Source organism: Acomys russatus, chromosome 11 (assembly GCF_903995435.1).
Source record: "Acomys russatus chromosome 11, mAcoRus1.1, whole genome shotgun sequence".
Lineage (NCBI taxonomy): Eukaryota > Metazoa > Chordata > Mammalia > Rodentia > Muridae > Acomys > Acomys russatus.
The window spans coordinates 54,505,009-54,532,441 of NC_067147.1; the positions used below are offsets into that span (position 1 = coordinate 54,505,009).

Sequence of the window (27,433 nt, forward strand, 5' to 3'; positions counted from 1 at the left end):
GAGAGAGAGAGAGAGAGAGAGAGAGAGAGAGAGAGATGAGAGAGAAAGGGGGCAAGAGAGTAAGAGAGAGAGAGCCACCAGGAGGATTTGGCCCTTTATAATCATGGGCAGGGCCACGCCCCCATGGCAGGTAGGCAATGGCATGACAAGTGGGCAGACTGAGGCAGAATGCCAACACACTGGCTTTCCCGGCTGGTCTGATGGCACACACTTGACTCTAGTGTTAGTTGGTCCACTGGGAACCCAGTCTTGTCCTCTGTGCCTGGGGGTCTGTTTCCAACATGGCTTTCCCCCTTGCCCCTCCTCAGGCAGGCCTTACAATCTGATGGGACCAGTTTTGTAACGGTAGGGGCTGAGGTGGGGGATGGGGCACAGAAGGCCCCACCCCAGCATGTGTTCTCAGGGTTTTCAGTCTGTAGCCATGTAGGAGACTGTCAGACAGACATGCCTGCTTTAGGCTTTGTCCCCAGGGTTCTGACTTAGCATCGGAGAATCTTTCTGTGTTTGGCTTTACCAGGCGACGCACCCAGGGCCATGGCGGACTAGGCATGATGACCCAGGGCACTTTAGAAAATGCGCACAGCTCATAGCTCCTGACGTGAATACTTTATTGAACGTAGCAGTGGATCTGTCACATCTGGTGTGAATGCACGGTCATGAGGAGGGGCTTCTGGGGCTACAATCTGTGTCACAGAGAAATTTGTAGGGGGGAGGAGCTGGTTGGCACCTTCAGACCCCATGAGGCAGCAGCTCTGTAGCCCCTAATCCATAGTGAGACAACTCTGGTGGCCCTAGGCAGCTTCTAATGGCTCCTGAGAGTGGAGAATCTTAGGAGCAGGCTTAGGAACAAAGCCTGAGCCTGCAAAGACTGAGAGAGCCAGCTTATCAGCAGCAGGACTTCTGGCCTGAGGAGAGGCCACAGCAGGCCTGGCGGGAGCAGGCAGGGCGGCACAGCAGGGACACACAGGAGGAGGCTGGGCGGCAGCAGCTGGGCTGGCAGGAGGAGGCACAGCAGGAGGAGGTGGGCACACAGCAGGCAGGTCTGCACACAGGGCGGCAGAGCAGGGACATGCTGGAGCAGGGCTTGCAGCAGACAGGCTTGCAGCAGACAGGTGCACAGCAGGGTGGCTGACAGCATGAGGAGGATCCAGAGCAGATGGGTGTGCAGCAGACAGGTGTGCAGCAGACAGGCCTGCAGCAGACAGGTGTGCAGCAGACAGGCTTGCAGCAGACAGGTGCACAGCAGGATGGCTGGCAGCAAGAGGACTGGCAGCTAGACTGCTGGCAGCATGAGGAGGAGCCACAGCAGACAGGTGTGCAGCAGACAGGCTTGCAGCAAAGAGTCACACCGCAGGACTGCTGGCAGGGGGAGCAGGTGCAGCACGCTGGCTGGCAGCATGAAGATTGGCAGCAGGGGCTGGACCCACAGCACACTGGGGAGCAGATGAGGGTCAGACAGGAGGCTGGGCCACAGCAGGTGGGGGCACAGCAGCTGGGCTGGCAGCAGCTGGGGGCACAGCAGCTGGGCTCACAGCAGCTCTCTGGGCAGTCATCCACCTGCCAGGAGGAGTCAGTACAAGAATCACAGGAACCAGGCAGGCAGACCCGGCTGTCGTAGCTCAGGTCACTGGAGCAGACAGACATGGTGGAGGTGGCCATGGCGGGGAGGTCTGGTAGGAACTGTAAGTGTGTGAGTGTGAGTGTGTGAGTGTGAAAGGCTGGCTGTTGGCTTTTATACCGTCCTGGGCTGGTGTTGTCCTAGTGAGAAACTTTCCTTCCTGCTTGCTGGCTGCAGGAGCCCCCTCATTAGCGCCCGTCATCAGCAGTGTGCACGCCTTACCTGTTTGTTTTTGTTTTGACTGTGCTGAAATCCTGGAAAACATTTGAGGCCACATCCCCCGTGGGATTTTGGAGGTGAGCAGGGCTCCATGGCAACGGGTTCTTGGTTGTCATCCTGTGCCTGAGTGACTGGAACCTATTATTATTGTTGTTGTTGCTTTAAACATTTCAAAACATAAGCAAAGTGAAAAATAGGTCTTAAAAAATACGACTCACTAAAAGGCTTATAGACAGGGTACCCTGTCCCTCTCTGAATGTTAGCAACACGCGGGTCCTACACAGCACAGTTTACTCAGAGGCTTGTTGGTAGGAGACTGTATTCTCCCCACATCGCCTGTGCCTTGTCAGGGAGACTGTGCTCGGGTAAGGTTTGGCATCTTTCTCTGCTGTGCCCCGTCCCCCTGAGACTCTTGGCACTTCCAGTGAGACTCTGAGCTTTCTCCATTTTCTTTTTGCTGTGGTTCTGATGCCAGAGACTCCACATGCTGCAGTTACCACACTTCAGAGGCTTCTGGTCTGCTTGCCGCTCCCCACCCCCAATCTAGGATAGTCTGACTGGGTATAGAATTCTGGGTTTGGAACCTGGAAATGGTGGTGCATGCCCTTAATCTCAGGACTCAAAGACAAAGGCAGGCAGACTTCTTGAGTTTGAGGGCAGCTTGGTCTACAGAGAGAGTTCTGGGTTTGAACCAGTGTCCCTCAAAGCACAAGTGATGTGGGGCTCATGTCACTGAGTGGAGACAACCAGTGTTTCTCCAGTTTGCTTCTTTCTTTCAACTTCAATCTCTTGTTTTCTTCCTTCAATTTTAGAATGCCCTTTTCCAGGCTGTGTAATTGAGACTTTCAGTGTGACCTCTCATCTCAGGATTATCTTAAAACCCACTTCTTCCTTGGCTTTTCCTTACAAGACTCTAGACATTGCTCCTTCGGGTGTGAGCCTTCAGTGTGTCTCAGTCCTCCCATTCCCTCACCTTCATCCTTCACCCTCCTCTTTGCGAGGTTGTTCTGGTTTTATTTCCAGACACATTCTGTCCCTACAGAGTCATTTGAACTCTCTATGAAATTAAAAATCATACAGACAGAGGCCCTAACTCACCAGTCATGGTATGGCCTCAGTGAGCCATGTCTGCCATCTCTTGTCCAGCTCAACCTCTGAAGCCACCATGGCAGATCTGTGCATCCCATAGCTGTATGTAGATGGCTGCCTCCACCTCTTTGTGGGGTGACTGGGGACAGCAGAGGTATACCTGCAACCCTTTCTCTTCCTCTTCCCTTTTCTTTCTGAAACGGTAGCACCTGTAGCCCAGGCTGGCCTCACTACGTAGCCAAGGTTTGCCCTGAGCTCTTGACCTTCTTGTCTCTACATTCCAGAAGTGTGTCACCATCTTGGGCTGTGACTAGACTGATCTTCTGGTGACCTCTTTCTAGAACCTTGTACCATTTCTATGGCCAGGCCCTGTCTTCCCTGCCAAATTTCCAGCACCATGATGGTTTCCTCAGCTTGGTCTTGTGTGCCCCTTCAGTTTCTCACCTTACAGTCTGAGTGCTCCTGTCTGTCCCTGGTGTTGCATCCTCCCCGGCTCCTGATGCCAGCTCCTGCTCTCCTGATCTACATCTCAGCCTCCCTGCACCCACCCCCTCCTTCAGCTGCTCCACACACTCCGTCCACCATGCAGCCTGCTAACAAGTACCCTCACCCGCAGGCTCTGGCTTTAGTCTCCAGGGACTCTGGTGTCTCCCTCCCTACCTCCCTCTCTCCCTCCCTCCCTCCCTACCTCCCTCTCTCCCTCCCTCCCTCCCTCTCTCCCTCCTTCTCTCTCTCCCTCCTGTCCTCATTCTTGTCCTCCTCTTAGTTCACAAACTCCTGGCTCTACCAATTTCACTTTCTAGAAGTTTGAAAACTACAAAAGGAAAAAAAATTACAGAAATAAGCAATGCAGGATTTTAAAATTATTATTATTATTTTTTTTTTATTATGGCACATTGTTGTAACTGGTCCAGCTGGTTCAGAGTTCACCATCTGAGTCTAGCTTCCTTGGAGGTGCCTAGGGGCTGGAGGAATCCTCAGTCTGGTGCTCAGCCTTGCCCAAGGCTTCAGGCACCTGGCAGTATCTTGAGATGCTGTCCCGGCTCCTATATTTTTTTGGGTTGCATGCTGTCATCTGCTCACTTGCACTTCTTCCTGCTCTGGCTTTGGCCAAGTCCTTTGACGACAGCCAGGTTTGTGGCAAGGGTCCCAGTCAGTTGGTCACATTATTAAATGACCCCAGCACAAGAGACTCTGTGAGAGGTGACTTGCTTTTCCATTGCTGGGCTAGAGGTGACATCCATCATGGTCACCTGGAGCAGGCCGGTGGTTCTCCTTAGGGGTTGAAGATCCCAAGCACCCACAGCCATCCTCCATGCCCTAGGTTGGGACATGGCTTTGTTATCCTATTTCCATCAGCTTCAACTTCAGAGTCAACCTTTTGCCTTAAGGGTCTGTGGCCGTGGGGTCTGTGCTCTTGAACAGTGCCTTGGTTAAGGTGAAGAGACAGGGCTGTAAGCCACAGAAATGCAACAATGGCCTGTGGCTCCTACTGGGTAGTTTTCCTGAGAAGTGGTTGGTGAGCCATGGAGCCATCTCTTGAAGGGTGTGGCCAAGGGTATCAGAACATTCTCGAAGCAGCACATGGCTGTCATCAGCTCATCCCAGGCTCCTTGCCCCTGAGTCATCTTTCTATCCTCCCCTGGTCCACCTCAGACACCTATTGTCATAGTTTGGGTATAGAATGTCCCCACAAGCTCATTTGTTGAATGCCTGGTCTCCAGTTGATGATGCTATTTAGGGACCTGGATGAAACATTACATCATTGGCCTTCATGGAGGAAGTAGGCCACTGGGGGCGGGCCTTTTGACACTCTTCCTGTCCCTCCTCCTTTCTGCTTCCTGTCTGCCATGAGGGAGAGCAGCCTTGGTTCCATGCTCAGGTTGTGTGGTATTCTGTTTTGTCACAGGCTCAGAATGAATAGCGTGAGAGCTGGACCTTTGAATCTGTGAGGAGACTCACCCCAACTCTCACCACCATTTCTAGCTCTCTTACTGTCTGACTGGCCTGGGCACCTGCTGTCCATTTCCAGAAGCCCCTGTTCTGTTTACCACACATGTGGGCTCATGTCATCTCATCAAGCATAGTGTTTCCAAGGTGAATCCACCTGGCTGGCTCCTCTACAGTTGTGTGATGTTCCCTGGGTGGACAGCCCACACACTCTCCTGCCAGATGGACATTTGGATAATGTCCTGTTGTCTGTTGTCAGTGGTGTGGACCTGAGTGGACACTGCTCTATATGAACGCATGCTCCCATTTCCCCTAAGATGAAGCCTAGAGCTGGCCTGGCAGAGTTCCAGAGTCCCCTGTAATTACAAGCCTTGGAAACTGTCTTCCAATGTGGCCACAACAGGAAAGAGGCTCATAGAAGACAGGGGACATACTTCCTGGGTGCTGGAGGGCATCCCTCTGGCAAACCAAGGGTCACCAGGAAGATGAGGCCTTGTGTTTTGGATGTCAGCATGCAGAGGTGAGCGTGTCAGACACAGGTCACTGTTTCTGTTCTAACCCATGGCCATCAGGACACCAGAGAGGGTCAGACATATGTTAGGGGTGACCACCAATGATGTTGAGCCTTACCTGTTGGCCACTTAACACCCACAGCAGGATGTGGCCATCATGGTCCTTTGAGGCCTCTTATCTATGGGGACATAGGTTTGGCCTCCAAAAACAAAACAAAGCTGTGCCATATGGTCTCTGGTGCTGCGATGCCTCAGTGGTTATTTTGGGTAGTTTCCTGAGTGGAAGAAGGGAGGTGGCCCCCTAATCACAGGAGCCCTGGGTGTGAGGGCCTGGGACTGGTGGCACGGTTGGTGTTGCCTCGTGAGTTAGTCACTCGTCTTGTTGCTGTAACAAAACACCTGACAGAAAGCAACTTAAGAGAAGAAAAGGTTTATTCTGACTCACAGTTCACAGTCCAACATAGTGGGATGATGCGTGGTAGGAGTGTGAGGCAGCCGGTCAGTTACATCGTGTAGTCAAAAAGCAGAGAGAGAGGGGAGAGTTGCGGGGGTGGGGAGGGCGATGCCAGTGCTCAGCTTACTTTCTTCTTTTCATCTAGTCCAGGACTGCATGGTCCATGGGATGGTGACACCCACATTTAGGGTGGGCCTTCCCATCTCAGTCAACCTAATCTAGACACTGCCTCACAGATCTGTTGTCTTAGCTACTGTTCTATGCTGCGAAGACACACCAAGACAGTGTATAGAAGAAAGTTTTTTTTTTTTTAATTTGTTTATTGTGTATATAGTGTTTGTACCTGCCTATTCCCCTGCATGCCAGAAGAGGGCACCAGATCTCGTTCTAGATGGTTGTGAGCCATTATGCGGTTGCTGGGAACTGAACTCAGGACTTCTGGAAGAGCAGACAGTGCTCTTAACCTCTGAGCCTATCTCCCCTGCCCCAGAAGAAAGCATTTTATTGGAGGCTTGCTTACAGCTTCAGAGGGTGAGCATTTGGTCATCACGGCAGGGAGCATGACAACAGCCAGGCAGGCATGGTGCTGGAACAGTTAGCAGCCAAGAGCTCATACCTCAATCCACACAGAAAGAGCAAGATTAAGTCTGACTTGGACTTTTGAAACCTCAAAGCCCACCCCCAGTGACACACCTCCTACAACATGGCCACACCCCCTAATCCTTCCCAAAGAGTTCCACCACCTAGGAACCAAGCATTTAAATATATGGGCCTATGGAGGCCTAAAGTTAGTCCTCTGTGATCAAGGCTGGAGGGGTGGGAACGGCTAGAGCAGTGGAGAAGGAGCCTGTGGGATCAGTAGTTGGACTTCTGGACTGAGCAGAGGACATCACATATGCTGGCAATTTGTTTCCAAGGAGATTCTTGACCCTGTTAAATTGACAGCGTTAGCCATCATATTCCACTCAGCATCCAGTCATGTGGTCCCCGTGCTCCGGCAGGGTAGGGATGTTGGGTCTGGAATGCCAGGCAGCGAGGCGGGACAGACATCAATTCCACACTGTGTGGGGCAGCTGCTTGGAAGGGCTGAGGGCCACTGGGGCTGCACAAAGGCTGTTGGAATCCAGGAGGGCTGGATTGGCAGAAGGCACCCAGAAGCCCGTATGAGGCTGGCATCCTCAGAGCCTTGGAGCCCTGGTTGAGATGTGGACCCGGAGGAAGGTAGAGGTGCAGGGAGAGAGCTGGAGGCAGAGTAGGGGAGACTGGAGATGTAGCTTCTGGGTAGGACTGTCAAGCTCAAGTGGACCCCAGCCCTCAATAGCAGCTGTGGGGCTGAGGACAGGTATGGCACAGGGGTTCCCACAATCCCTGTGGCTATCCGCTAGTCACGTTTCCCCACATTCCTAACCTCAGATGCTAAGCAGTGGCTTTGAGAAGAGTCAGGCTGTACCCTTGAGCTCAGTCCCATTTGCTGCACGAAACCTGGCCCCTCCATGCCCATATACCTCTTGACACACACAAGACACAGAATATTAGGAGATAGAGGGTATTTTTTTTTTTAATTAAAAAAAAATTGGTGAGTGTGTGTGTGTGCGTGTGTGTGTGTGCGCGCACACGCGCACGCACGCATGCGCGTGAGCACAAATGAGTACAAGTGCCAGCAGAGGCCAGAGGGTATCAGCAAATCCCCTGGAGAAAAAATTACAACATACAGCAGTCACTCTCTGTGCACTGGGAACAGGACTCAGGTCCTTTGCATGAGTGTATGTGCTCTTAACCACTGAACCATCCCTCCAGCCCCCAGAGGCAGGCTTATCATTGTCATCTGCAGCGACAGGCCAGGTGAGGCTAGGACTGCTGGACTTGGGACTAGTCTTATGACTTGGGGCCTAAGAAGGCAGGGGGCTCTGCTCAGGCAGCCTCAGGGAAGGAGCCAAGCATCCTGTGGCTGGCCATAGCTGATCTTCTGTGGTCAAGGCTGGAGGGTGGGAGTAAGTAGAGAGCTGAGAAGCAGCCTGTGTGGATTGTAGCCCAGATGAGGACTAAGGATCAGCAACAGGACTTCTGGCCTGAGGAGAGGCCACAGCAGGCCTGGCGGGAGCAGGCAGGGCGGCACAGCAGGGACACACAGGAGGAGGCTGGGCGGCAGCAGCTGGGCTGGCAGGAGGAGGCACAGCAGGAGGAGGTGGGCACACAGCAGGTAGGTCTGCACACAGGGCGGCAGAGCAGGGACATGCTGGAGCAGGGCTTGCAGCAGACAGGCTTGCAGCAGACAGGTGCACAGCAGGATGGCTGGCAGCATGAGGAGGATCCAGAGCAGACAGGCTTGCAGCAGACAGGTGTGCAGCAAACAGGTGTGCAGCAGACAGGTGTGCAGCAGACAGGTTCACAACACAAAGGCTCACAGCATATAGGTTCACAGCAGGGCTGCTGGCAGGGGGAGCAGGTGCCGCAGGCTGGCTGGCAGCACAAGGGTGTGCAGCAGCTGCTGCAGCCAGATTGGTAGCAGAGGCTGGACACACAGCTCACTGGGGTGCAGACAAGGGTCAGACAGGGGGCTGAGGCACAGCAGCTGGACTGGCAGCAGCTGGGGACACAGCAGCTAGACTGGCAGCAGCTGGGGGCACAGCAGCTGGGCTCACAGCAGCTCTCTGGGCAGTCGTCCACCTGCCAGGAGGAGTGAGTGCAAGCATCAGAGCAGACAGACATGGTGGAGGCGGCCATGGCCACGTTGGCTGGGAGCTGGCAGGTGTGAGTGTGTTGAGGGACTGTGTGAGTGCTGGTGGAGTGTGTGTGTGTGTGGTGCTCTGGGTTCGGGGCTTTTATCCTCCAGGCGTGTTTTGCTGTGGGAGGCTCTGAGCCTTTCCCCTTCCTTGTTGTTCAGTCTGGAGGGTGCTCTGTGAGACTCAGTCACAAACTCCTGTTGGGCTGGTTGCCCTAAGAATGGGCATATCCGGAGGGAAAGCACAGCCTTCCTGGGTTGACCGTGTGCCCTCTGCCTTTTGGCCACCTGCCAGGGACCTGGTAATGTTGTTGACAACCAACACTATTGTGTCCTCCAGCTGTGCCCTCAGAGTGATGGTCCAACCTGCCTGTGCAGGGAGAGAGGTGATGGGCTCCTCTCAGAGTTGTCTCTCCTGAATCGGACCAGTGCTGTGGCCATAGCACTGTACTCACAGCCTCTGCCAGTGTCCTCGGCATTGTCAGATGCCTGGGTCAGTGGGTTCTTGCTTGGAGTCCTAGGTTCATGTGTCCCAGAAAGCAGTAGATGGCGGTCTGTGCATTGCTACAGGGAGCAACACTCAGTAGTTCAAAGGCCTGGCTGTGCTGAGTGGGCCTTCTATGCCACACAGCGTGGGCTTCTTGCCTCACATACATGGTACAGCGTCTCACTCAAGTTCTGTCCCATTGACTTCTACACACGTCACGCGTGACAGGTCCCATCAGCATCCGGGCCCAGAAGTGTGCTATGGGATCGTGATAGCTGCAGCTCACTGGCCCCTCCGAACCTCTGCCAGTGAGCGGCCGTTTCACCTGGACTCAGCTGATGACTTCCAGCCTCCCCTTTGACTTAGTTTCAAAAGGCTTTACCCAGGCCTTTCAGAACCCAGGCTCTACTCAATTCCTCTGCCTCACCCTCCCCTCAGCCTTTCTCTGCAGGCCAGAGGTCAGATACTGTCCCTTAGACAGGAAGCCAAAGAATACTGCGGTGGAGGACAGGGCCAGAAATATATTTTTATAAAACCAGACCCATCAGGCTTCAAAGCCTGGCTGCAGGGAACCTGTGGAGAAGCGTCCCAGCCAGCATGTAGCTTGAAGTTGAGTCTTTGGACAGGAGATTGGCTTTTAAGCTTTCTTCTAAGACTTCATAACCTTTGGCTCATGCATTTGGGTTTCTGGTCCGTTTTGACTTAATATGTGACGCAGCGTAAGTATGTAGTACAACTCTCAGCATTTGGCCACTTGACTGTCCCAGCACCATTTGGGGAAGAGACCGCACTTCCATCACTGTGTGTCCTGGTGCCATTGTTAGAAATCAGGTGACTCGGTGTGGTCCATTGATGTACATGCCCACCATTGGGCCAACAGCACAGTTCTGACCCCCAAGGGCTTTACTGTTGGTAACTGTAGTTTCTCTTGCCTAGTGGCTTTGGCTATAGCCTCCAGGACAGTGTTGACTGGAAGTGGTTGGAGTGGACACACTTGCATTGCCCCTGGCCTTAGAAAGGGTTTGGGGGTAAACCACATGGCTGCCCTGCATTGCACTGAGGACTTTCTGTGAGGCTTGTTAAGTGTCTTTACTATAAAAGGGCGTTGGATCTTCCTCAGCATCCTTTGTGGCATGATTGAGATGCTGTGAGGTTCCCTTAGTCCCTTTGTGATATGCTACACGTGTTAATCTCCCCTGTTGAGTCAGTTTGCACTCCAGCTGTGCTGCACGATCCTTCTCTATGCTGCTGGCGAGGATCTGATTGTGTTTTGTGGGCGGGGCATGGTAGTGGCATGGTAATTCTTTCTAAGCATTTCTGGCCATCTCTGAAGACATGGCCCCCCAGCTCTCCATTGGTGGATGGTTTTTAGTTAGGGTTGAACTTCCTTGACATCTCAGGTCAGTTCCTTTGGCCTGGGTCAGTTCACACACTTCAGACCTGAGACACAGATGGATGAAAATGAGAGGATGGGGGAAGAGACACCTGCAGACAGTAACCACTGAGATCTGGGCAGCAACATAAGACTGGATAGCATGCCGCCGAGTCGGAATTGGTCAGGAAACAGCGAATAACACTAATTATCAATACAGAGATCAATCTACCAAGACCACATAGAGACCCCAAGATATACCAAGCTGAACTGGAAAGAACTCAACAGCTCTGGCACACTGACTGCAGCTGGCAATGTCGGCAAGCCATTGTTAGTGTAGTGTTGTAAAAAGAAGAAATAGAAGGAAAGTCAGGTAAAAGAAGAGTCGTAGTACTGAAGGCTCGGAAAGCGCCGCCCACAGCCGCACAGGACACAGGAAGCAGCCACATGGCTCAGGCCAGACGAGTCTCTGTGAATTTGAAATAGTTGAGATCATGTGAGACAACGTCTCTGACCATGATGAAAGAGATAGAAATCGAAACAGAAAGAAAACTGTAGAATCCAGCAACCTGTAGGAACACAACACATACACTTAAATAGCCAGGGAGTCATGGGGGAAGCTGGAAGACACAAGAGTCAGATGAAAATGAAAACACAAGACACCCAAGCTGGGATGCGGCCAACACAGCACAAGAGGGAAACTCATAGTCATAAAGGAAGAGCCCAGACCAGTCATCTAAACTCACACTTCAAGGAACCAGGAAAAGGAAGTGCTCATGGAACCCAGAGGCAGAAGTGTGCAGAAAGTACGGATTAGAGCCTGGACATAGAGACCTGGAAAAGCAGCAGTGGGAACAGGGCCATCGAAAAAGAACAATGCTGACCAGTGTTTAGCCCGGCTAAAGGAGAAGGGAATTTAAATAACTAAAGTCACGGCCAGGCATGGTTGCGTACGCTTTTAATCCCAGTGCTGGGAGAGGCGGGTGGAGCGCTGGGAGAGGCGGGTGGATCGCTGTGAGTTTGAGGCTAGCCTGGTCTACAAAGCAAGCCCAGGCCAGACAAGGCTACACAGAGAAACCCTGTCTCAAAAACCAAAACAAACCAAACCAAACTAAAACAAAACAAAACAAAAACCTAGAGTCACACATGGAAACAGGGTCTGGTGACAAATAAGGGAACTCAGGTGTTAGGGGCAGCAGACTCCATGCAGTCTGGAGGCCAGATGTTGTAGCCGGACCTCTTCTCTTCCGGTGGCTTCAATTGCTATTCTAAGTCCTTTCTGTCCCAAATAAAAACATCTACTATAGAGCAGGGCCATGAGCCACAGACTATCTCAACTATGCAGACATATCTTAATTTCTCCTCCCCCCCTTTTTGTGTGTAAATGAGGGTTGAGCCTAGGCTCCTGCATGTGCCACCAAAACATTCCACGTTGGAGCAGTTATAGGGCCTCAGCCGTTTTATGCATTTCCTCTGATTTTCAGACAAGGTTGACTTTGAACTTGTGACCCTCCTGCCTCAGCTTTCAAAGCAGTAGGTAAGAGCCGCCATGTGCAGTTCTCCTTTGCATTGGAAGGACAACTGGCTGAGCGTCGACTTCTGAGTAGACCGGTTACTTCCTGTCCTTTGAGCACACCACACCGCTGCCTCCTCCCCTCGGGCTCGGGAGAGAAATGCGCCTCCGGCTCCCACGGTTGTCTTGTAGTAATTGCATTCTTGTGTCGCCTTGGTGACCGTTGCGTTTTGTTTTTGGTTTTGTTTTTTTCTTTTTCTTTTTTCTCCCTGCAGTTCATTGCGCTTCATGGACATGAAGTTCCAGGAGTCCTGGCATATTTGGGGAGGTTTTTAATGATTTCTGGAAATGTTCTAGCTGTTTTCTATCAGGGTAGAGTACCACCTGAACTCTACCGTCTTAATCGTAAATAACAGATTTCAAGGGAATCGCACACATTCAGTGTGCAGCCCTCCTGACCAGCCAGCCACACAGTCCCTTCAACATGTAAAAAACAAAACAAACAACAACAGCAACAATAACAACAACAGCAACAACACCCTATCCCTATCCAGTGTTAACTTACTGTTTCTCTACAGCCTGGGCAACTTTAGTCCTGCTCTCAATTGCTCTAATTTTTCTTCTTGTTTGTCCCACTCCTTCTTGCTCTCCTCTCTCCTGCTGGAGGTCCTATGAAGCAAGGGTTATGTATGTCCCATGTATCCTGTAGACCGTGAGGCTGGGCACATCTCACGGCCTTCATCCTGCATGTCCCGTGTATCCTGTAGACTGAGGCTGGGTACATCTCACGGCCTTCATCCTGACACTGTGCCAGGGTCTCGGCAGCCTTTTCAGGCAGTAGAGTGACAAGGCACAGGAGGCAGCTTGGCACAACATGACTCAGTAGCCAGTGTTGGTTCAGACTTCGGGAGTTGGACCCCAAGTTGTTTAGTGTAGGTGTATTTAAACACAACACAATCTGGTGCTAACTATTCTTGTGATGATGAACTTAATCCCAAGTTCACAGCAAATCATAGAGAAATCTCTTTGAGGAAAAAAGGAAACTAAATACCGATCAAACATGGCTGCATGAAAGCTCTTTGTAAAGTGCATGTGACACCTTCCCTAAAGATAGGTTCTGTAGACTGAGAACAATAAGTTTATAAGAAGAATCTGGAGAAGAGTCTGGTGCCCAAAAGTCTCCAGCCACACAGCACAAAGGTCACTGGTGAAAGCAGGCCTGCTCCGGTCTTCTGTGTGGAGAACAGGTTGTGCATTCCTTCCTCTGCATTAGTGAGCAGTATTTCAGCTCTCCCTAGTGCACGTCTGTGGGCACAAAGACCACCGCACCGCCTGCACCTGCGATTTCTTATATTTAGTTCCTTTTGATTCATGTTCCCTGTCCTCGTCTCCTCATTTGCTATTGTAGATAAGGCTTGCCGTTTGGTGCTATGGCCTCACAGGCTCTTTGCCTTGCGCTGCAGACTTAACCTCACTCCTTCTGCCCCGATTTGTATATTCTTTCCTCTGACCATTTCAGGATATGGCTCACTCTTGCTCTTGTGGGACCTTGGGGTGCATCATTAGGTTGTTTGTTTTCCCAACAGGAATGCCGCTTGGTGCTGCTTTTGTTCTATCCCAGGGCTTCAGGGTGCTGTGTCTGTACTATCACCTACTCCCCCACCCCCCCATCCCCCAACTCCTGCAGATTTTCAAGTTCCGTTTGCCTAAAAAGTCACTTTCGGGCCGGGGCGTGGTGGTACACACCTTTAATTCCAGCACTCAGGAGGCAGAGGCAGAGGCAGGTGGATCATTGTGAGTTTGAGGCCACCCTGGTCTACAGAGCGAGTCCAGGACAGTCAAGGCTACATAGAGAAATTAACTCACAAATTAAGACTGTTCACATCCTGAGTTATTGACGAAGGTGCGGACTCATGCCTGCCATTTTGTCACATGTCTTCTAGTTGTTTTGTGTTCTTTGTGTCTTTTTTTTTTTTTTCTCTCTCTTTCTCTCTTATTCGTCTTTGCAGTTTGACGGTTTATAGAATCTATAGTGTTTAATTCTTTTTCTACTTTCTCTCTGGTATTCTTATGCTTTGATATGCAACCCCTGTGGTAGCTCTCTCTCTCTCTCTCTCTCTCTCTCTCTCTCTCTCTCTCTCTCTCTCTCTCTCTCTCTCTCTCTCTCTCTCTCTCTCTCTCTCTCTCTCTCTCTCTCTGCCATTTCTGGGTCTAAGACTCTCTTTGTCTCTTTTTGTAAGGTTGGTATGAGTTGCCATGAAATTGCTTAATTTTTGCTTATTGAGGAAGGTCTGTGTTTCTTCTTTGATTCTGAAGCCTTGCTGGACTTAGTAATCTTGGTTGACAGTTATTTTATTCCAAGACCTCAACACACCATTCCATAGTCCTTGGCCTGCAGACTTTTGCCCAGGAGTCTGCAGTTTATCCACGGGGTTGCTGTCAAGGGGGACTTGGTGCTTTTCTCTTGCAGATAATATGCAGTGGTGTGGTTTTGGGTTTTCAGGTTTTTTTTTTTTTTTTCTGTTGTGTCCTTAGAAGATTCTTTACACCTTCTACCCTTCCCTGGTGTTAATATCTTTCCTGAGGGATTTTCTTGTGTATCATTGCATAGATTTTCTGTGCTCTGAATTTTTCATTTTTTCCCTTCAGACATTCCAGTGATGCTGACACTGATGACTGATGGTGTCCCAAAGATCTCCCATATTCTCTCCGTTTTTCCCCTTTATTTTTGACTGTATATGATATTCTGAAAGACCTGTCTTCAAGCTCTGATATACATTGTCCTATTTGACCTAGCCTGCTGCTGAGGCTTTCAGGTGAACTCTTTATCTGGGTTACAGCTCCCCTCCCTTTTCAAGATATCTGGTTTGTTCTTTCTATTAAAAAACAAACAAACAAACAAACAAACAAACAAACAAACAAACAAACCCCTTTCCTGAGTCTCTCAGCCACAGCCCACACAGTTTTCCTAATTTTGCTTAGCAGTTTTTCTACATTCCCTTAGGTCTCAGCTCACGGAGTGTCTTAACAACTGTCTTTTGAATTTTTTACTAGTATTTCACTCACTTCAAGGCCATTGGCACCTGCTACTAGAAAGCCACTGCTATAGACGTCACATTGCCTGTGCTCTTTGAATCCCTTGTTTCTGGGTTGAGGTTTGTACGTCTGATGAAATGGACATTTCCTACATTGTTGTGGATGGTCTTACCGGTAGTGAGGATTTTGGCTTTAGAAATACACAGAAATATTATAGGGATATGTTTTCATTTTAACCCCAGGTGTGAGGGTACGGGGCTGCTTCACAGCAGGTGACTATGATTTGCCTCGGGCTCATACAGGGGTGTCGTTCTGCCAGCTGCAGATAGTTTCTGCCGTTGTGTGCCATGTGGAATTCTGGGAAAAATTTCAGGGGTATGTAAATGCTAGAGCCCCATTGAGAGAGTTGCTGGTTGGTAAGTTGGGTGCTGTTGGTTGTGGCTTGTTAAGTAGTTGTGTGTGAAACAGGAACAAGGAGAAATTAGATATCCTGACTGCAAAGATCAAACATGCCCCCAGGAACTTGACATCCCGAATCATCAAGAAGTCTAATGACTAATGATGCCTCCTTTTCCTCTGTATCACTGTATTCTCTCCTATCTAGTGTTAGGAGCTTCAGAGAGTATGAAAGTGTGGAGAAGGATGGAAGGAAAAAAAAAAAAAAAAAAAAAAAAAAAAAAAAAAGCCCACAAAGCCGCCAATGCCGGCTACACTTAGCAGCTTACCCAAAGGACATTTCTGTCTGGGGACATTGACTTGATCTCTAGCTACCTGTCTAGAGCATCTTTGGGACTGGTGACTTTGGGAATGGTGTGTCTGTATTAGGATCAGACAGAGCATTGAATCTTCATGTTACACAAGAAGAGGTCACTCTAGCATTTCGGACAGGCGTGTCACAGACTGCAGGGCTGCGCCCTGGGTAACTTCCATGTCTCAACAGTGTCCTCCAGCTGGTGATGGGATTTCCCCAGGCATCATAAACCTGACCTACTGTTTATAAATACCCCTGGTACTGGCCTGAAGCCCTTGGCCTCTGGTTAGACACTGGTCAGGTCCAAACACTTTACGGGAACAAGGGGAGGGTCAGGATTCAGCCGCCCCTCTGAGGCTCATAGCTGGTGTTGTCTGCCATGTGTGTATTTGAACAAGGCAGGTGGGGGAGGGGACAGCTTGCCAAAAAGAATGAGACAGGACTGGTGGAAGTCAAAGTTGTCATTCTGTACCACTGCTGGGAGGGTGTCACCCTAGAGGGACTACGTACCACTCAGGAAGGGACCCTGTGCTTCCTAGAAATGGGATCCTGTGTCCCTGAACTGGGGGCTATGGCTAGAGCACATGATTTCCTTTAAGCTGTACTGAAGCTGCTAGAATGTTCCTCGGCTGTGCACCTTGCAGAGGGCTATGGTCAGCCCATGGGCATGATCAAGAACCTCAAGGCCCCACCCATACCTTCTTGGTGACAAGAACTGTGCTGGCACATAGATGAGGTGGTGGGATCCACACAGCATCTCTCCTCAGTCCTGGAATTTTTTTTTTCTTTTTTCAAGACACGGTTTCTTTGTGTAGCCTTGGCTGTCCTGGACTTGCTTTGTAGACCAGGCTGGCCTCGAACTCACAGAGATCCACCTGCCTCTGCCTCCCGAGTGCTGGGATTAAAGGCATGCCCCACCATGCCCAGCAGTCCTGGAATTCTTGTAAATCCACAGTAGTGACTTTCTGCCCATGGTCTCAGGACAAGGACATACCCTCCCCTCCCCTCCATAGCCCACCTCTCCTTCACAGTGAAACCCTTTCAGTGGATTTATCAGAGGCCCAGACTCCAGGGAGGTAGAACCTGGAATCCAGTGCCAGAGCATGGAGCAGGTGACCGGAGATGTGGGTCTGTGTAATGACTCCAAGCCTCACACCTGGGGAAACAGAAATAGTGGAAGAGATGCAGGCCCCAGGATGACAGTCACTATAGAGACAGAGTGGGTCGGAGGAGGTTTTATTGAGTTGTAGAGGTGTGGTAGTGCAGCTGAGCACATGAGCAGGGTTATCCAGACAGGGAGGGGTGGGAAGGGAATAGCCAGCACCCCTGGGACCTGGTGGAGGAGGAACACGCTGGGCCTTCTAATGGTTGAGCTATGCTCTGGTTTCTCTTCAGGTGGTATAAATCTTTCTTCTGGGCTGTGCCTTCACAGGCTGATGGGGATGTAGTCCTGTGCCCTGCTGCTCCAGTGGGTCCTGGCACTTAGCAGCTGGACTTCTGGCCTGAGGAGAGGCCACAGCAGGCCTGGCGGGAGCAGGCAGGGCGGCACAGCAGGGACACACAGGAGGAGGCTGGGCGGCAGCAGCTGGGCTGGCAGGAAGAGGCACAGCAGGAGGAGGTGGGCACACAGCAGGCGGGTCTGCACACAGGGCGGCAGAGCAGGGACATGCTGGAGCAGGGCTTGCAGCAGACAGGCTTGCAGCAGACAGGGGCATAGCAGGGTGGCTGGCAGCATGAGGAAGAGCCAGAGCAGATGGGTGTGCAGCAGACAGGTGTGCAGCAGACAGGCTTGCAGCAGACAGGCACACAGCAGGATGGCTGGCAGCAAGAGGACTGGCAGCTAGACTGCTGGCAGCATGAGGAGGATCCACAGCAGACAGGTGTGCAGCAGACAGGCTTGCAGCAAAGAGTCACACCACAGGACTGCTGGCAGGGGGAGCAGGTGCAGCATGCTGGCTGGCAGATAGACTGCTGGTAGCATGAGGGTGTGCACGAAGATTGGCAGCAGGAACTGGACACACAGCTCACTGGGCTGCAGATGAGGGTTAGACAGGGAGCTGGGGCACAGCAGCTAGACTGGCAGCAGCTGGGCTGGCAGCAGCTAGATTGGCAGCAGCTAGGCTGGCAGCAGGTGGGGGCACAGCAGCTGGGGGCACAGCAGCTGGGCTCACAGCAGCTCTCTGGGCAGTCGTCCACCTGCCAGGAGGAGTGGGTGTAAGCGTCAGAGCAGACAGACATGGTGGAGGCGGCCATGGCAGAGCTGGCTTGGAGTGGAGTGAGTGAGTCGTGAATGTGTGTGTGTGTGTGAGGTGCTGGGCTGTTGGCTTTTTATCCTCCTCCTGCTCCTGTTTTTCCAGAGGGAGAAGCACCTCTCTTCCTGTTGTGTAGCAGGTGCCTTGTGGGAAGTTCCTCTTCCCTGAACACAGCCTTAGACCTATGTGGTTAGGGACCAAGGCTTGCTGGCAGCTCTGGAGTGAGGGAGAGACTGAGCACTGCGAATGGCAAGGTCTCAGCAGGCTTGCTGGCAGCTTCTGTCCATGTGGAGATTGCAGGAATCAAGAGGCCTGGTTTCTGGGAGAAAGAGAAAGAGAGAGAGAAAGAGAGAGACAGACAGACAGACAGAAAGACAGACAGACAGACAGAGACACAGAGAGAGACAGAGAAACAGAGACAGACAGAGATAGAGAGAAACAGGTAGAAAACTGGGTAGTTTGAAGATCCATCTCTGCCAGTGTGCAAGATGCCAGCCACTGGTGGCACCTGGTGGCCATGCACTCCAGGACAGGCTAGAGGCACCATCTTTTGCCAATGGCTATTAGGGAGACAGAAGAGGAAGAGACAAAGAGAATCATTGTAAAATCTCATCAGACGTCAGTGTGGTGTGAGCTCCAAAGAGGCCGAGGCCAAGGCAGGTCTCAAGGTCGAGGCCAGTCTGGGCTACCCAATGAGACCTTGTCTCAAAAAACCTTAAAACAAAATCTCTGTAAAGACCAGCGAGTCTCCAAGGAGCCAATCCCCATCCCACCCCTACCCCCACTAGTGTTGATTTCCTGGTGTCAGGTGACCCAGCTGAGTGTCTGTGTAGAGCACACATCTGTCACAGGGCCATGTTGGCTAGCACACTGCCTGTCTCTCTCTGCTGACACCTGGCAGGTTTCTATGATGACAGGGGACTTTGCACACTGAGGTCATGGCTCTGGGCATGTGAGTCTCTGGCAGCACGCTCTGAGGGGGAGGCTCTGTCCATGATGGCCTGGCCTGAGATGATCACCCTGTGTCACAAAGATTTTTGCTGCCTGGGCTGCAGAAGACTTTGCAGGTTTAAGTTCGGTTGGGAACAGGACCATGGCTACAATTGGTCAAATTCTGTTTCTGGGAGGGAGACTTCCTGGGCAGTTGGAATGCAACTCTGTTGTTCAGTGACATTGTCATTTTGTGGCATCAGAGTCCTTGCGTGACAGGAAGTCCAGAGCACACATGGAGGAATGAGATCTCCAAAACCACAGCACTGAGTTCTAGGTGGTTCCACGCACTAGAATGAGAGGGGGCTAGGCAGGTGGGTCACAGCCAGAAGTCTGTTGAGAGTAGGTGGCTGCCTCTTGCCAGCTGTCCTCAGCTTTTCTGAGACAGAAGCTATGCTGGGGAAGCAGTGTGGGGGCTTTAAAACTTTCTGTGGAACTTATGAATTCCAATAAGCTGGGCTGCGGGGGGAGGGGGTCATTAATTCTACAAAGGAGCTTAGGAAAAGTCCCCAAGCATTTCTCTGGGAAATACATGAAGAGGTGACATTATCCGTGCCTTCACAAATTACTAATGTGCATGCCCTCAGACAAGACACAGGGTTTCGCACTCCCGTCTCCATTTCAGGAGTATGAGCATTCATTTCTGGGTTCTGTCTGTAGGACACATGCTGTGCGGCTCCAATGGTGACATAGGCTATGAGTGTCTTGATGTTGCGTCCTATATGATCTCTTTCCCACAAAACAGATTTTTTTTCTGAAGTCACTGATTGTGGGAAAATGGACTCTGAGGTGACAAAGCAGGCATGTGTCCCAAAGACATGACCCTCAGACTGGATCATCCAAGCCATGCTTCCTGTACTTCATAGTGAGCCCATGCTCTAGGGCTTGGCCTTATCAGGAGTTTAATTCTGGCCTATACAATGGGCTTGGCGGGGGCTGGAGAGATGGCTCAGAGGTTAAGAGCACTGTCTGTTCTTCTAAAGGTCCTGAGTTCAATTCCCAGCAACCACATGGTGGTTCACAACCATCTGTAATGAGATCTGGTGTTCTCTTCTGGCCTGCAGGCACACATGGGGGCAGAGTACTGTATAAATAATAAATAAATAAATAAAATCTTTAAAAAAACAACAACAAACAAACAAAAAAACCAATGGGCTTGGCAATTTTGCGATTTTCTCAGCTTGCCCTCCTTGCCCAGTGAATGATGCTTAGGCCCTTCACCCATCTCCAGATGCCCACGGGGCCACAGGGAGAGAGCTGCCCAGACCTGTTCTGCCAGATTTGACAGCTTTCTATGTCTCTGGGCTCTTAGCCAAGCCACTCGCAGCTGGTCCAGAGCCCCGCAGCCCTGACAATCCAGGCTGTGCCACGGGCCTTGATGTACCAGTTACATAGGAATCGGTGAACATCAAAGAGAGATTTTTTTTTTCCAGTACAGCCATATGGGGAAGAGGAAGACAGATGCACCGAAAGTGCTACCCTTGAGTCTGTCTTCAGAGTCCGGACACCAGAGTAAAGTTTAAATAGGCAAGAAGTGTGTACAATTAACAGTCCTGGCCTAGGTGTGATCTTGCCCATCATCAGCTGGCTTCCAGTGGCTCCATCCACATCTGGATGGGAGCAGGCTCAGCGTTTTTCCTTCTCCCAGCGTGAAGGTCCTGAGAAAAATCCAATTCCTTGGGGGGTACACTGTCTCAAAACTCTGCAGGGTACAAGTGACTCACCTTAGGACCTTTGGCTTCCTGAACTCCTGCCAAGTAGCCACATGCTTGTCCATCTTCTCATGAGCGTCACCTGTGTCACCTGTGTCACAGCGCGGCCACATCCCACTGTTCCTGGCCACAGCCATGTCACTCACTGCTCCAAGTTTGTGAGTTCAATTGACCATGAACAGGCCAGAGGGCACCCTGAGACCCTACAGAATGAACCTGACAGGAGCTGAGGCCAGGGCTGGGGTATGGCCGCTGGGAAGTGAGTCTGGAGCTCTGACTGACACTTGGTTGCATCTCCCAGTTCAGGAGGGTCATCCCTGCCCATGTCCTGTCCCTTCTGTCCAGCACTGGCCTCCTAGGGCTGTCCTGGCACAGAAGCACAATGCAGAGTCAGGGGAGACATCCCTGTGCAGAGGAGAGCTGGCAGCCAGGGTGGGCAGGGACACCGGGTGGAGTATCAGTGATGTGTTCACCAGACTGTGCCGCTGGCAATACCTGACAAAAACAACCTAAGGAGGAAGCATTAGCTTTGCGCATGGCTACAGAGGGTTTAGTCTGCCATGGCAGGCAGGGTGAAGCGAAGCCAAGCCACTCGCACCATGGAGGACAGTAAGCAAAGAGCACCTGGCCTAGCTGGCTTTCTCCTCTCCCTCTCTTCCATCTTGTCTCCAGCCTCACCAGGAGTGTCTTTTCCCCTCAGTGAAATCTCTCACACCCATGCTCAGAACTTTCTCTCAGCATTTTCTGGCTACCTGTCAGCACAGTCAAGGTGACACCAGGAGCAACTCTGACAGGTGTTGTAGCTCCTGACACTGTCATCCTGATGATGGGGCTACTGGACAAGGTGCCCCCCCAAGAGTGGGACCAGATGGGAGTCAGGGTGCCCTTCCTGAGCCTGTACATCCTATTCCACCCTTGCCATGATGGAGACCTGCTCCAAGGATCAGGGAAGCAGGCTTGTCACAGCAGGAACTTGATGACAAGGATACCCTAGACAGGTAGCAGTAGCCAGAGAGAGGACCTGTGGGTTCCGAAGGCTGCAACAGCTCTCTTCTCTTGCTAGCATCTGCAGGCAGCCTTGCCCAGACCAGTTTTCCCAGACAAACAGCATAGGATGGCTGCAGACCAGGCCACATCTGCCAGGGGAGTCCTGGGCATGCAGATTATTGGTTGAACCTGTCTGGGAAGAGGTCCTGAGCTTCAAGAGAGGACACAGGCCCTTCTGACCACTGAGCAGGGTCACTCAGTTCCAGCTAGGTCTGTGATTAAGGGAGAGTGTAGTCCACGGAGGTCACATGCCCCCTCAGCATGAGGGAGGTGATGGCTGTTCCCCTGCAGCCTACCTGACTAGGAGATGGGGGGGGGGGTAAGCTCTGGGTGCATCTGAGAGGATGTTCTGAGAGCAGGTTCTCTGAGGCGGGCCGTGTCTGAATGGGGGGCAGTGCCACCCCATGGGATGGAGCAGGGAGGACAAAGGGGGAAAGGAGGGAATGAGACATGAGCTTCTCGCTCTGCTACCTGGACAGTACCAAGAGATCGTTTCATCCCCTTTACCTTGGAACGATGAGCTGATGCCCTGAGTAAGGCCATTTGTTTGCCCCTCATGTCTATGGTAGATATTTCATCACAGACATGAAAAATAACAACACAGAAGCATGTTGAGTGGTCATGAATTTATTAGTGATGTGAGCTGCTGATATCAAGGGAAGTGTCCCAGAACAACAGAGGCACAGGGAAGAACAGTGACCCAGTGACTCCTGGAAGGTAGGAGGAGAGGCCTGGTCAGTGCAGGGGACACATGGTGTTCCTCTTTTGGGGAGACTGTCTAGCTCAGGTTAGGTGCAGACTGGAGAAGGCGAGAGTGTCCACAGGGAGGGACCTGACCAGCTGGCACCAGGATCAGGCCCATCAACAACAGCTGGACTTCTGGCCTGAGGAGAGGCCACAGCAGGCCTGGGCGGGAGCAGGCAGGGGCGGCACAGCAGGGACACACAGGAGCAGCTGGGCTGGCAGGAGGAGGCACAGCAGGAGGAGGTGGGCACACAGCAGACAGGTCTGCACACAGGGCGGCAGAGCAGGGACATGCTGGAGCAGGGCTTGCAGCAGACAGGCTTGCAGCAGACAGGTGCACAGCAGGATGGCTGGCAACATGAGGAGGATCCAGAGCAGATGGGTGTGCAGCAGACAGGTGTGCAGCACACAGGCTTGCAGCACACAGGTGCACAGCAGGATGGCTGGCAGCATGAAGACTGGCAGCTAGACTGCTGACAGCATGAGGGCATGCAGGCACTGGTGCAGAAAGATGGGCAGCAAGGACTAGATGCACAGCTCACTGGGGTGCATAGGAGGGAAGGAATTGGGGCACAGCAGCTAGGGGCACAGCATGGGGGCTCACAGTAGCTCTCTTGGCAATTGTCCACCTGCCAGGAGGCACCGGTGCAGGTGCTGGGCGAGCAGATCCGGTTGCTGCAGCCCAGATTACTAGAGCATACAGATGTGGTGGACGCAGCAATCACACAGGTCCTTGTACAGCAGGTGTCAGCCATGGTGGGGGTTGGACCAGGAGAGAGGGGGGCGTACCTGTGTGAGTGTGAGTAGAGTGAGTGTGTGTGTGTGTGTGTGTGTGTGTGTGCGTGTGCGAGGTGCCTGGCCCTGGGGTTTTTATGCGTCTCCTGAGTACACTGTCTCGTGAGTGCAGCCACCTTTCCTTTCCTTGTTGTTCATCTTGTTTCCGGACAACACAGCCAGTTTATGACTGAGAGCGTGGGTCATAGCAGGGCCAAGGTACATCCTTATCCTGAAAGTGACCACTTGACACTGTGGCTGGGTGGAGCTGGCACCTGCAAACTCCCCCTGCTGTCTCCCACATTGTCCTCAGCAACAGGAGCCCCATCAGGCATGGCTCCCTCTGGCCCAGTGCCTTGCCTTCTCCATGTTGCAGGCCCTGTTTGCTACTTGGTGGGTTTCTGTTTCTTCCACTCTTCTCCACCCTTTTTCTTTTTCCCTGTCAACCCTCTAACACTGGATATTAGAGAAAAAAAGGAAAGGGGACAAAGTTATCACTAAACTACTTCCTGCTGATTTGGGGCGTCAAGTTCCTTGGGGCAGGTTTCATCTTCGCCATCAGGATTGTATGTAATTTCTTCTTTGCATACAAGACTACTAGCAAACTGCAACCAACAACTAACAACCCAACAACTCACCGTGCCTCTCGGGGGCCCTAGCATTTATATCCCCTCTGAAAAGTCTCTACAATTCCTAACACCACACTCTTTTGGAGAAACTATCTGCCTCTGACAAAACCACGCCTCTGCTAGAGCACGAGGCAAATCATACTCAGCTGCTGTGAAGCAGCCCCATATCCCCACATTGGGGATTAAAATGAAAACATATTCTTGTATTCTGTCTTTTAAAAGAAGCCCAAATTCTCACCGCATGGGCCCCTCTGTTCCTACAGATGGTCGCCACCCTCTCCATCGCAGACTCAGCAGGTTCCTCTCCCTATACCCTCTCCTCCATCGCAGACTCAGCAGGTTCCTCTCCCTATACCCCTCCTCCATCCCAGACTCAGCAGGCTCCTCTCCCAACAGTATCCTTGTTGCACAGCTACTTTTTAAAATAACACACTTATTCTGTGGGTTTGTTGTTGTTATTGTTGTTTGAGTTTTTGTCTTTAAATATGACCCAATTTTCTACTGTGGAGGACAGCATTGTCCTCTCTCACCTCCTGAGAGCCCCTCCTTCCATTGTGAAGGCAGAACTGCCTCAACGTGCTCTTTTTAAAAAATATTTATCTATAATTATGTACACAGTGCTCTGCCTGCATATACACCTGCAGGCCAGAAGAGAGCATCAGATTACATTACAGATGGTTGTGAGCCACCACGTGGTTGCTGGGAATTGAACTCAGGACCCCTGGAGGAGCAGACAGTGCTCCTAACCACTAAGCCATCTCTCCAGCCCTCAACGTGCTCTTAAATCAGGGCACCAACCATTTATTACTTAATGTTGTTTTATTTCACATCTCAGTATCATCTTCATTGAGTGTTTCTGTGTAGGTTAGTCTCCGTATTCATACGCATTTCTGTTTTGTTTTCCCCTCTTGAACTTGATCGCTTCTGTTTGTTTGTTTGCTTGTTTGCTTGGTGTTTTTCCCTATGTTCCAGTCATTACATCTTCCCAGACTGTCCCCTAAGTGCCCCCAAGCTCTGAAGACACACACACACACACACACACACACACACACACACACGTGCGCGCGCGCGCGCACGCACACATGCACACATACACACACCTCCCTTAACAGGTGTGTTATTCCTTGTGAACATTACATCTAGTACTCTGCACTCACAGGCCAGTCTGAGCTGGCCATCCCTCAGCTCTGGTATCTCTCAGGCCTTGCCTCCCACCCCTGCCTTAGCACTGGGTGCCCCCTCAGCTTTCGCCCACCCCCCTGCACTGGTGTTCTGCTGCTCCCGGGTCTCCCTCGCTATTCTTTTGTCTTTTCCTTGAGTTTTCTGCAGCGGTGGCTCCTTGTGATCTCCTTCTGGGCTGATACCCTCATTTTGGTAGAGCACATCTTTGGAGGCTTTTTGGGAATGGACACAGCGGGTTTTATTCTCGTCATCCATGGCATGTGCCACAGTCCACTTTCCCTAGCACATTTGTTTGACAAGTCCAGAGATATTTTGGCACAGTGTTTAGTTGCGGGGGAAGGGGGTCTAGAGGTCAACATTGAGTGCCTTCCTCCATCACTCTCCATCTTATTTATTTGTTTGTTTATTTGTTTATTGAGATAGGGTCTCTCACTGAACCCGAATCTCACCAATTCGCCTGGACTGGCTAGCTGGTGAGCACCAGGGATCCTCCTGTCTCTACGTCCCCAGTGCTGAGGATGAAGACGCTTGCTTCTGTGCCTGGCTTTCACTGGTGCTGGGAATCTACTTGGGTCATCCCGCGTGTGCAGAAGCACCTTCACCCACTGAGCCATCTCTTCAGCCCGTTCACACCTCTTTTTTGGTCATAACTGGGTTTTCTGTTTCACTAGTCTACACATCTTTGCTGGCACTACGCCACTTTTGGTCCTTACACCTGTTTTACAGTTTGAGACAAGGCAGTGTGACACCTCCAGCATTCATCTTTGTGTTCAGGATTGCCTTAAAAATTCAGGCTCTCTCTAGGTGGGCTGTGGTGGCAGACACCTTTAATCCCAACACTTGGGAGGCAGAGGCAGGTGGATCTGTGCATTCGAAACCAGCTTGGTTTACAGAATTCCAATTTAGCCAAGGCTACACAGAGAAATCCTATCTTATAAAAAAATAAATGGATAGATAGACAGACAGACAGGCAGGCAGACCGACAGACAGACAGACAGATAGAAGATAGATAGATAGATAGATAGATAGATAGATAGATAGATAGATAGATGATAAGTGTCTTTTTGCTTCCTTGTGAATTTTAGGATTTATTTTCCTATTTCTCTAGAGAATGCTGCTGGAAGTTTGATGAGCAGAGCATTGTCTTTGTAGGTTGGTTTTGTAGACCTGGCCATTTTCATGTCATTGATTCTCAGCTCTATGACCTGGGAAGTCCTCCCTTCCACTGGAGTTCTTCCTTCTTTTCTTTCTTTCTTTCTTTTTTCTTTCACTTCTTTGTTTGTTTACGTGTGTTCTGTTTTTGGAGACAACTGTAAACGGGTTCTGATCATTCTTGCTTTTTTTTTCTCTCAGTCTGTCCATTGAGTACAGAGAAGACACTGAGTTTTATATGGTGATTTTACATCCTGCTATCCCACTAGAAGTGGTTGTTGTTGTAGTTGTTTATCAGATTTAAGCTTTTCTGATGGAGTCGTTGGCGGCTTTTACATAAGAATACTGTCTGAAAGTAAGGACATTTTGATTTTTTTTGTATCCCCCATATTTCTTTCCCTTGTCTTATTGCTATGGCTACAAACTCAGGCAATGTATATGTATGTGAGGGGGTGCAGTAAATAAACCACTGAAATGGTTGCTCTGTTATTAGGAAGATTGTTATTGAGAGAGAGAGAGAGAGAGAGAGAGAGAGAGAGAGAATAGCCAGGGGCACCTAGAAAAGTCCAGAGCAGAGAGAAAAAGATGCAGACTGTACACAGCCAGCAGAGTAGACATGGCGTGGCCAGGACTATCTGTGAGAGAGGGGAGAACAGCAAGAGAGAATAATGGAGGGCTGGAGAGATGGCTCAGAGGTTAAGAGCACTGTTTGCTCTTCCAAAGGTCCTGAGTTCAATTCCCAGCAACCACATGGCGGCTCACAACCATCTACTGTGATATCTGGTGCCCTCTTCTGGTGTACAGGTGTACATGCAGGCCAGATCACTGTATACATAGTAATAAATAAATAAATATTTAAAAAGAAAACAGAGAGAGAGAGAGAGAGAGAGAGAGAGAGAGAGAGAGAGAGAGAGAGAGAGAGAGAGAGGAGAGAGAAGTATGATGGAGATAGTTGGGGGCAGGGGTAAAAACCTTGCCATTATAGAGAGAGCAACCAGGTAACTGGGAGGAGGGAAGCCTAGAGAAGTAAGAAGGGCAGGGTGCTAGTGTGGGGGCTTTGAAATGTATAATGCATACTTGTGAATAGGTGCTATAGAAGCCTGGAGGCCAGCAGGGGCTTTGATATGCCACAGATTGCAATGGGGAGCCATGTGCCCCTTCTGTCAGAGGCAAGGGAAATGGCTCCTTTTGACATAAGGTGATCCCATTTCTTGAGTTCTTGAGCAAT

General features: G+C 51.0%; 3 protein-coding genes and 1 long non-coding RNA gene across 9 annotated transcripts in view; 2 read left to right on the top strand and 2 right to left on the bottom strand.

Annotated features, from left to right (window-relative positions):
- The window catches only part of Tspear (thrombospondin type laminin G domain and EAR repeats), a 202,653-nt gene that overhangs the window by 55,445 nt on the left and 119,775 nt on the right, over positions 1-27,433 (top strand). The gene's annotated exons all lie outside the window — the stretch shown is intronic.
- The window catches only part of LOC127195780 (uncharacterized), an 84,801-nt gene that overhangs the window by 44,024 nt on the left and 13,344 nt on the right, over positions 1-27,433 (top strand). The window lies entirely within an intron of this gene.
- On the bottom strand, positions 845-8,632 carry LOC127195771 (keratin-associated protein 10-3-like). Of its 2 annotated transcripts, none has more exons than XM_051153335.1 (2): positions 8,313-8,632; positions 845-1,417 (listed from the first exon to the last, which is right to left on the bottom strand). In XM_051153335.1, exons 1-2 carry the CDS (start codon positions 8,564-8,566, stop codon positions 886-888), a joined length of 786 nt encoding a protein of 261 aa, XP_051009292.1. In that variant the 5' UTR covers positions 8,567-8,632; the 3' UTR covers positions 845-885. The 2 variants fall into 2 exon arrangements, with proteins under 2 accessions (XP_051009292.1, XP_051009291.1); XM_051153334.1 differs by lacking the exon at positions 845-1,417 and having other exon boundaries at positions 7,846-8,400; positions 8,461-8,632.
- LOC127195757 (keratin-associated protein 10-3-like) lies at positions 17,035-23,243 on the bottom strand. 5 transcript variants are annotated; one of them, XM_051153316.1, is made up of 3 exons: positions 23,043-23,243; positions 21,302-21,306; positions 17,035-17,889 (listed from the first exon to the last, which is right to left on the bottom strand). In XM_051153316.1, the coding sequence occupies exons 1-3, from the start codon at positions 23,221-23,223 to the stop codon at positions 17,206-17,208; spliced, it is 870 nt and encodes a 289-aa protein (XP_051009273.1). In that variant the 5' UTR covers positions 23,224-23,243; the 3' UTR covers positions 17,035-17,205. The 5 variants fall into 5 exon arrangements, with proteins under 5 accessions (XP_051009273.1, XP_051009272.1, XP_051009271.1 ...); XM_051153315.1 differs by lacking the exons at positions 21,302-21,306; positions 23,043-23,243 and having other exon boundaries at positions 17,035-17,541; positions 17,602-17,799; positions 17,863-17,994; XM_051153314.1 differs by lacking the exons at positions 21,302-21,306; positions 23,043-23,243 and having other exon boundaries at positions 17,035-17,780; positions 17,871-17,994.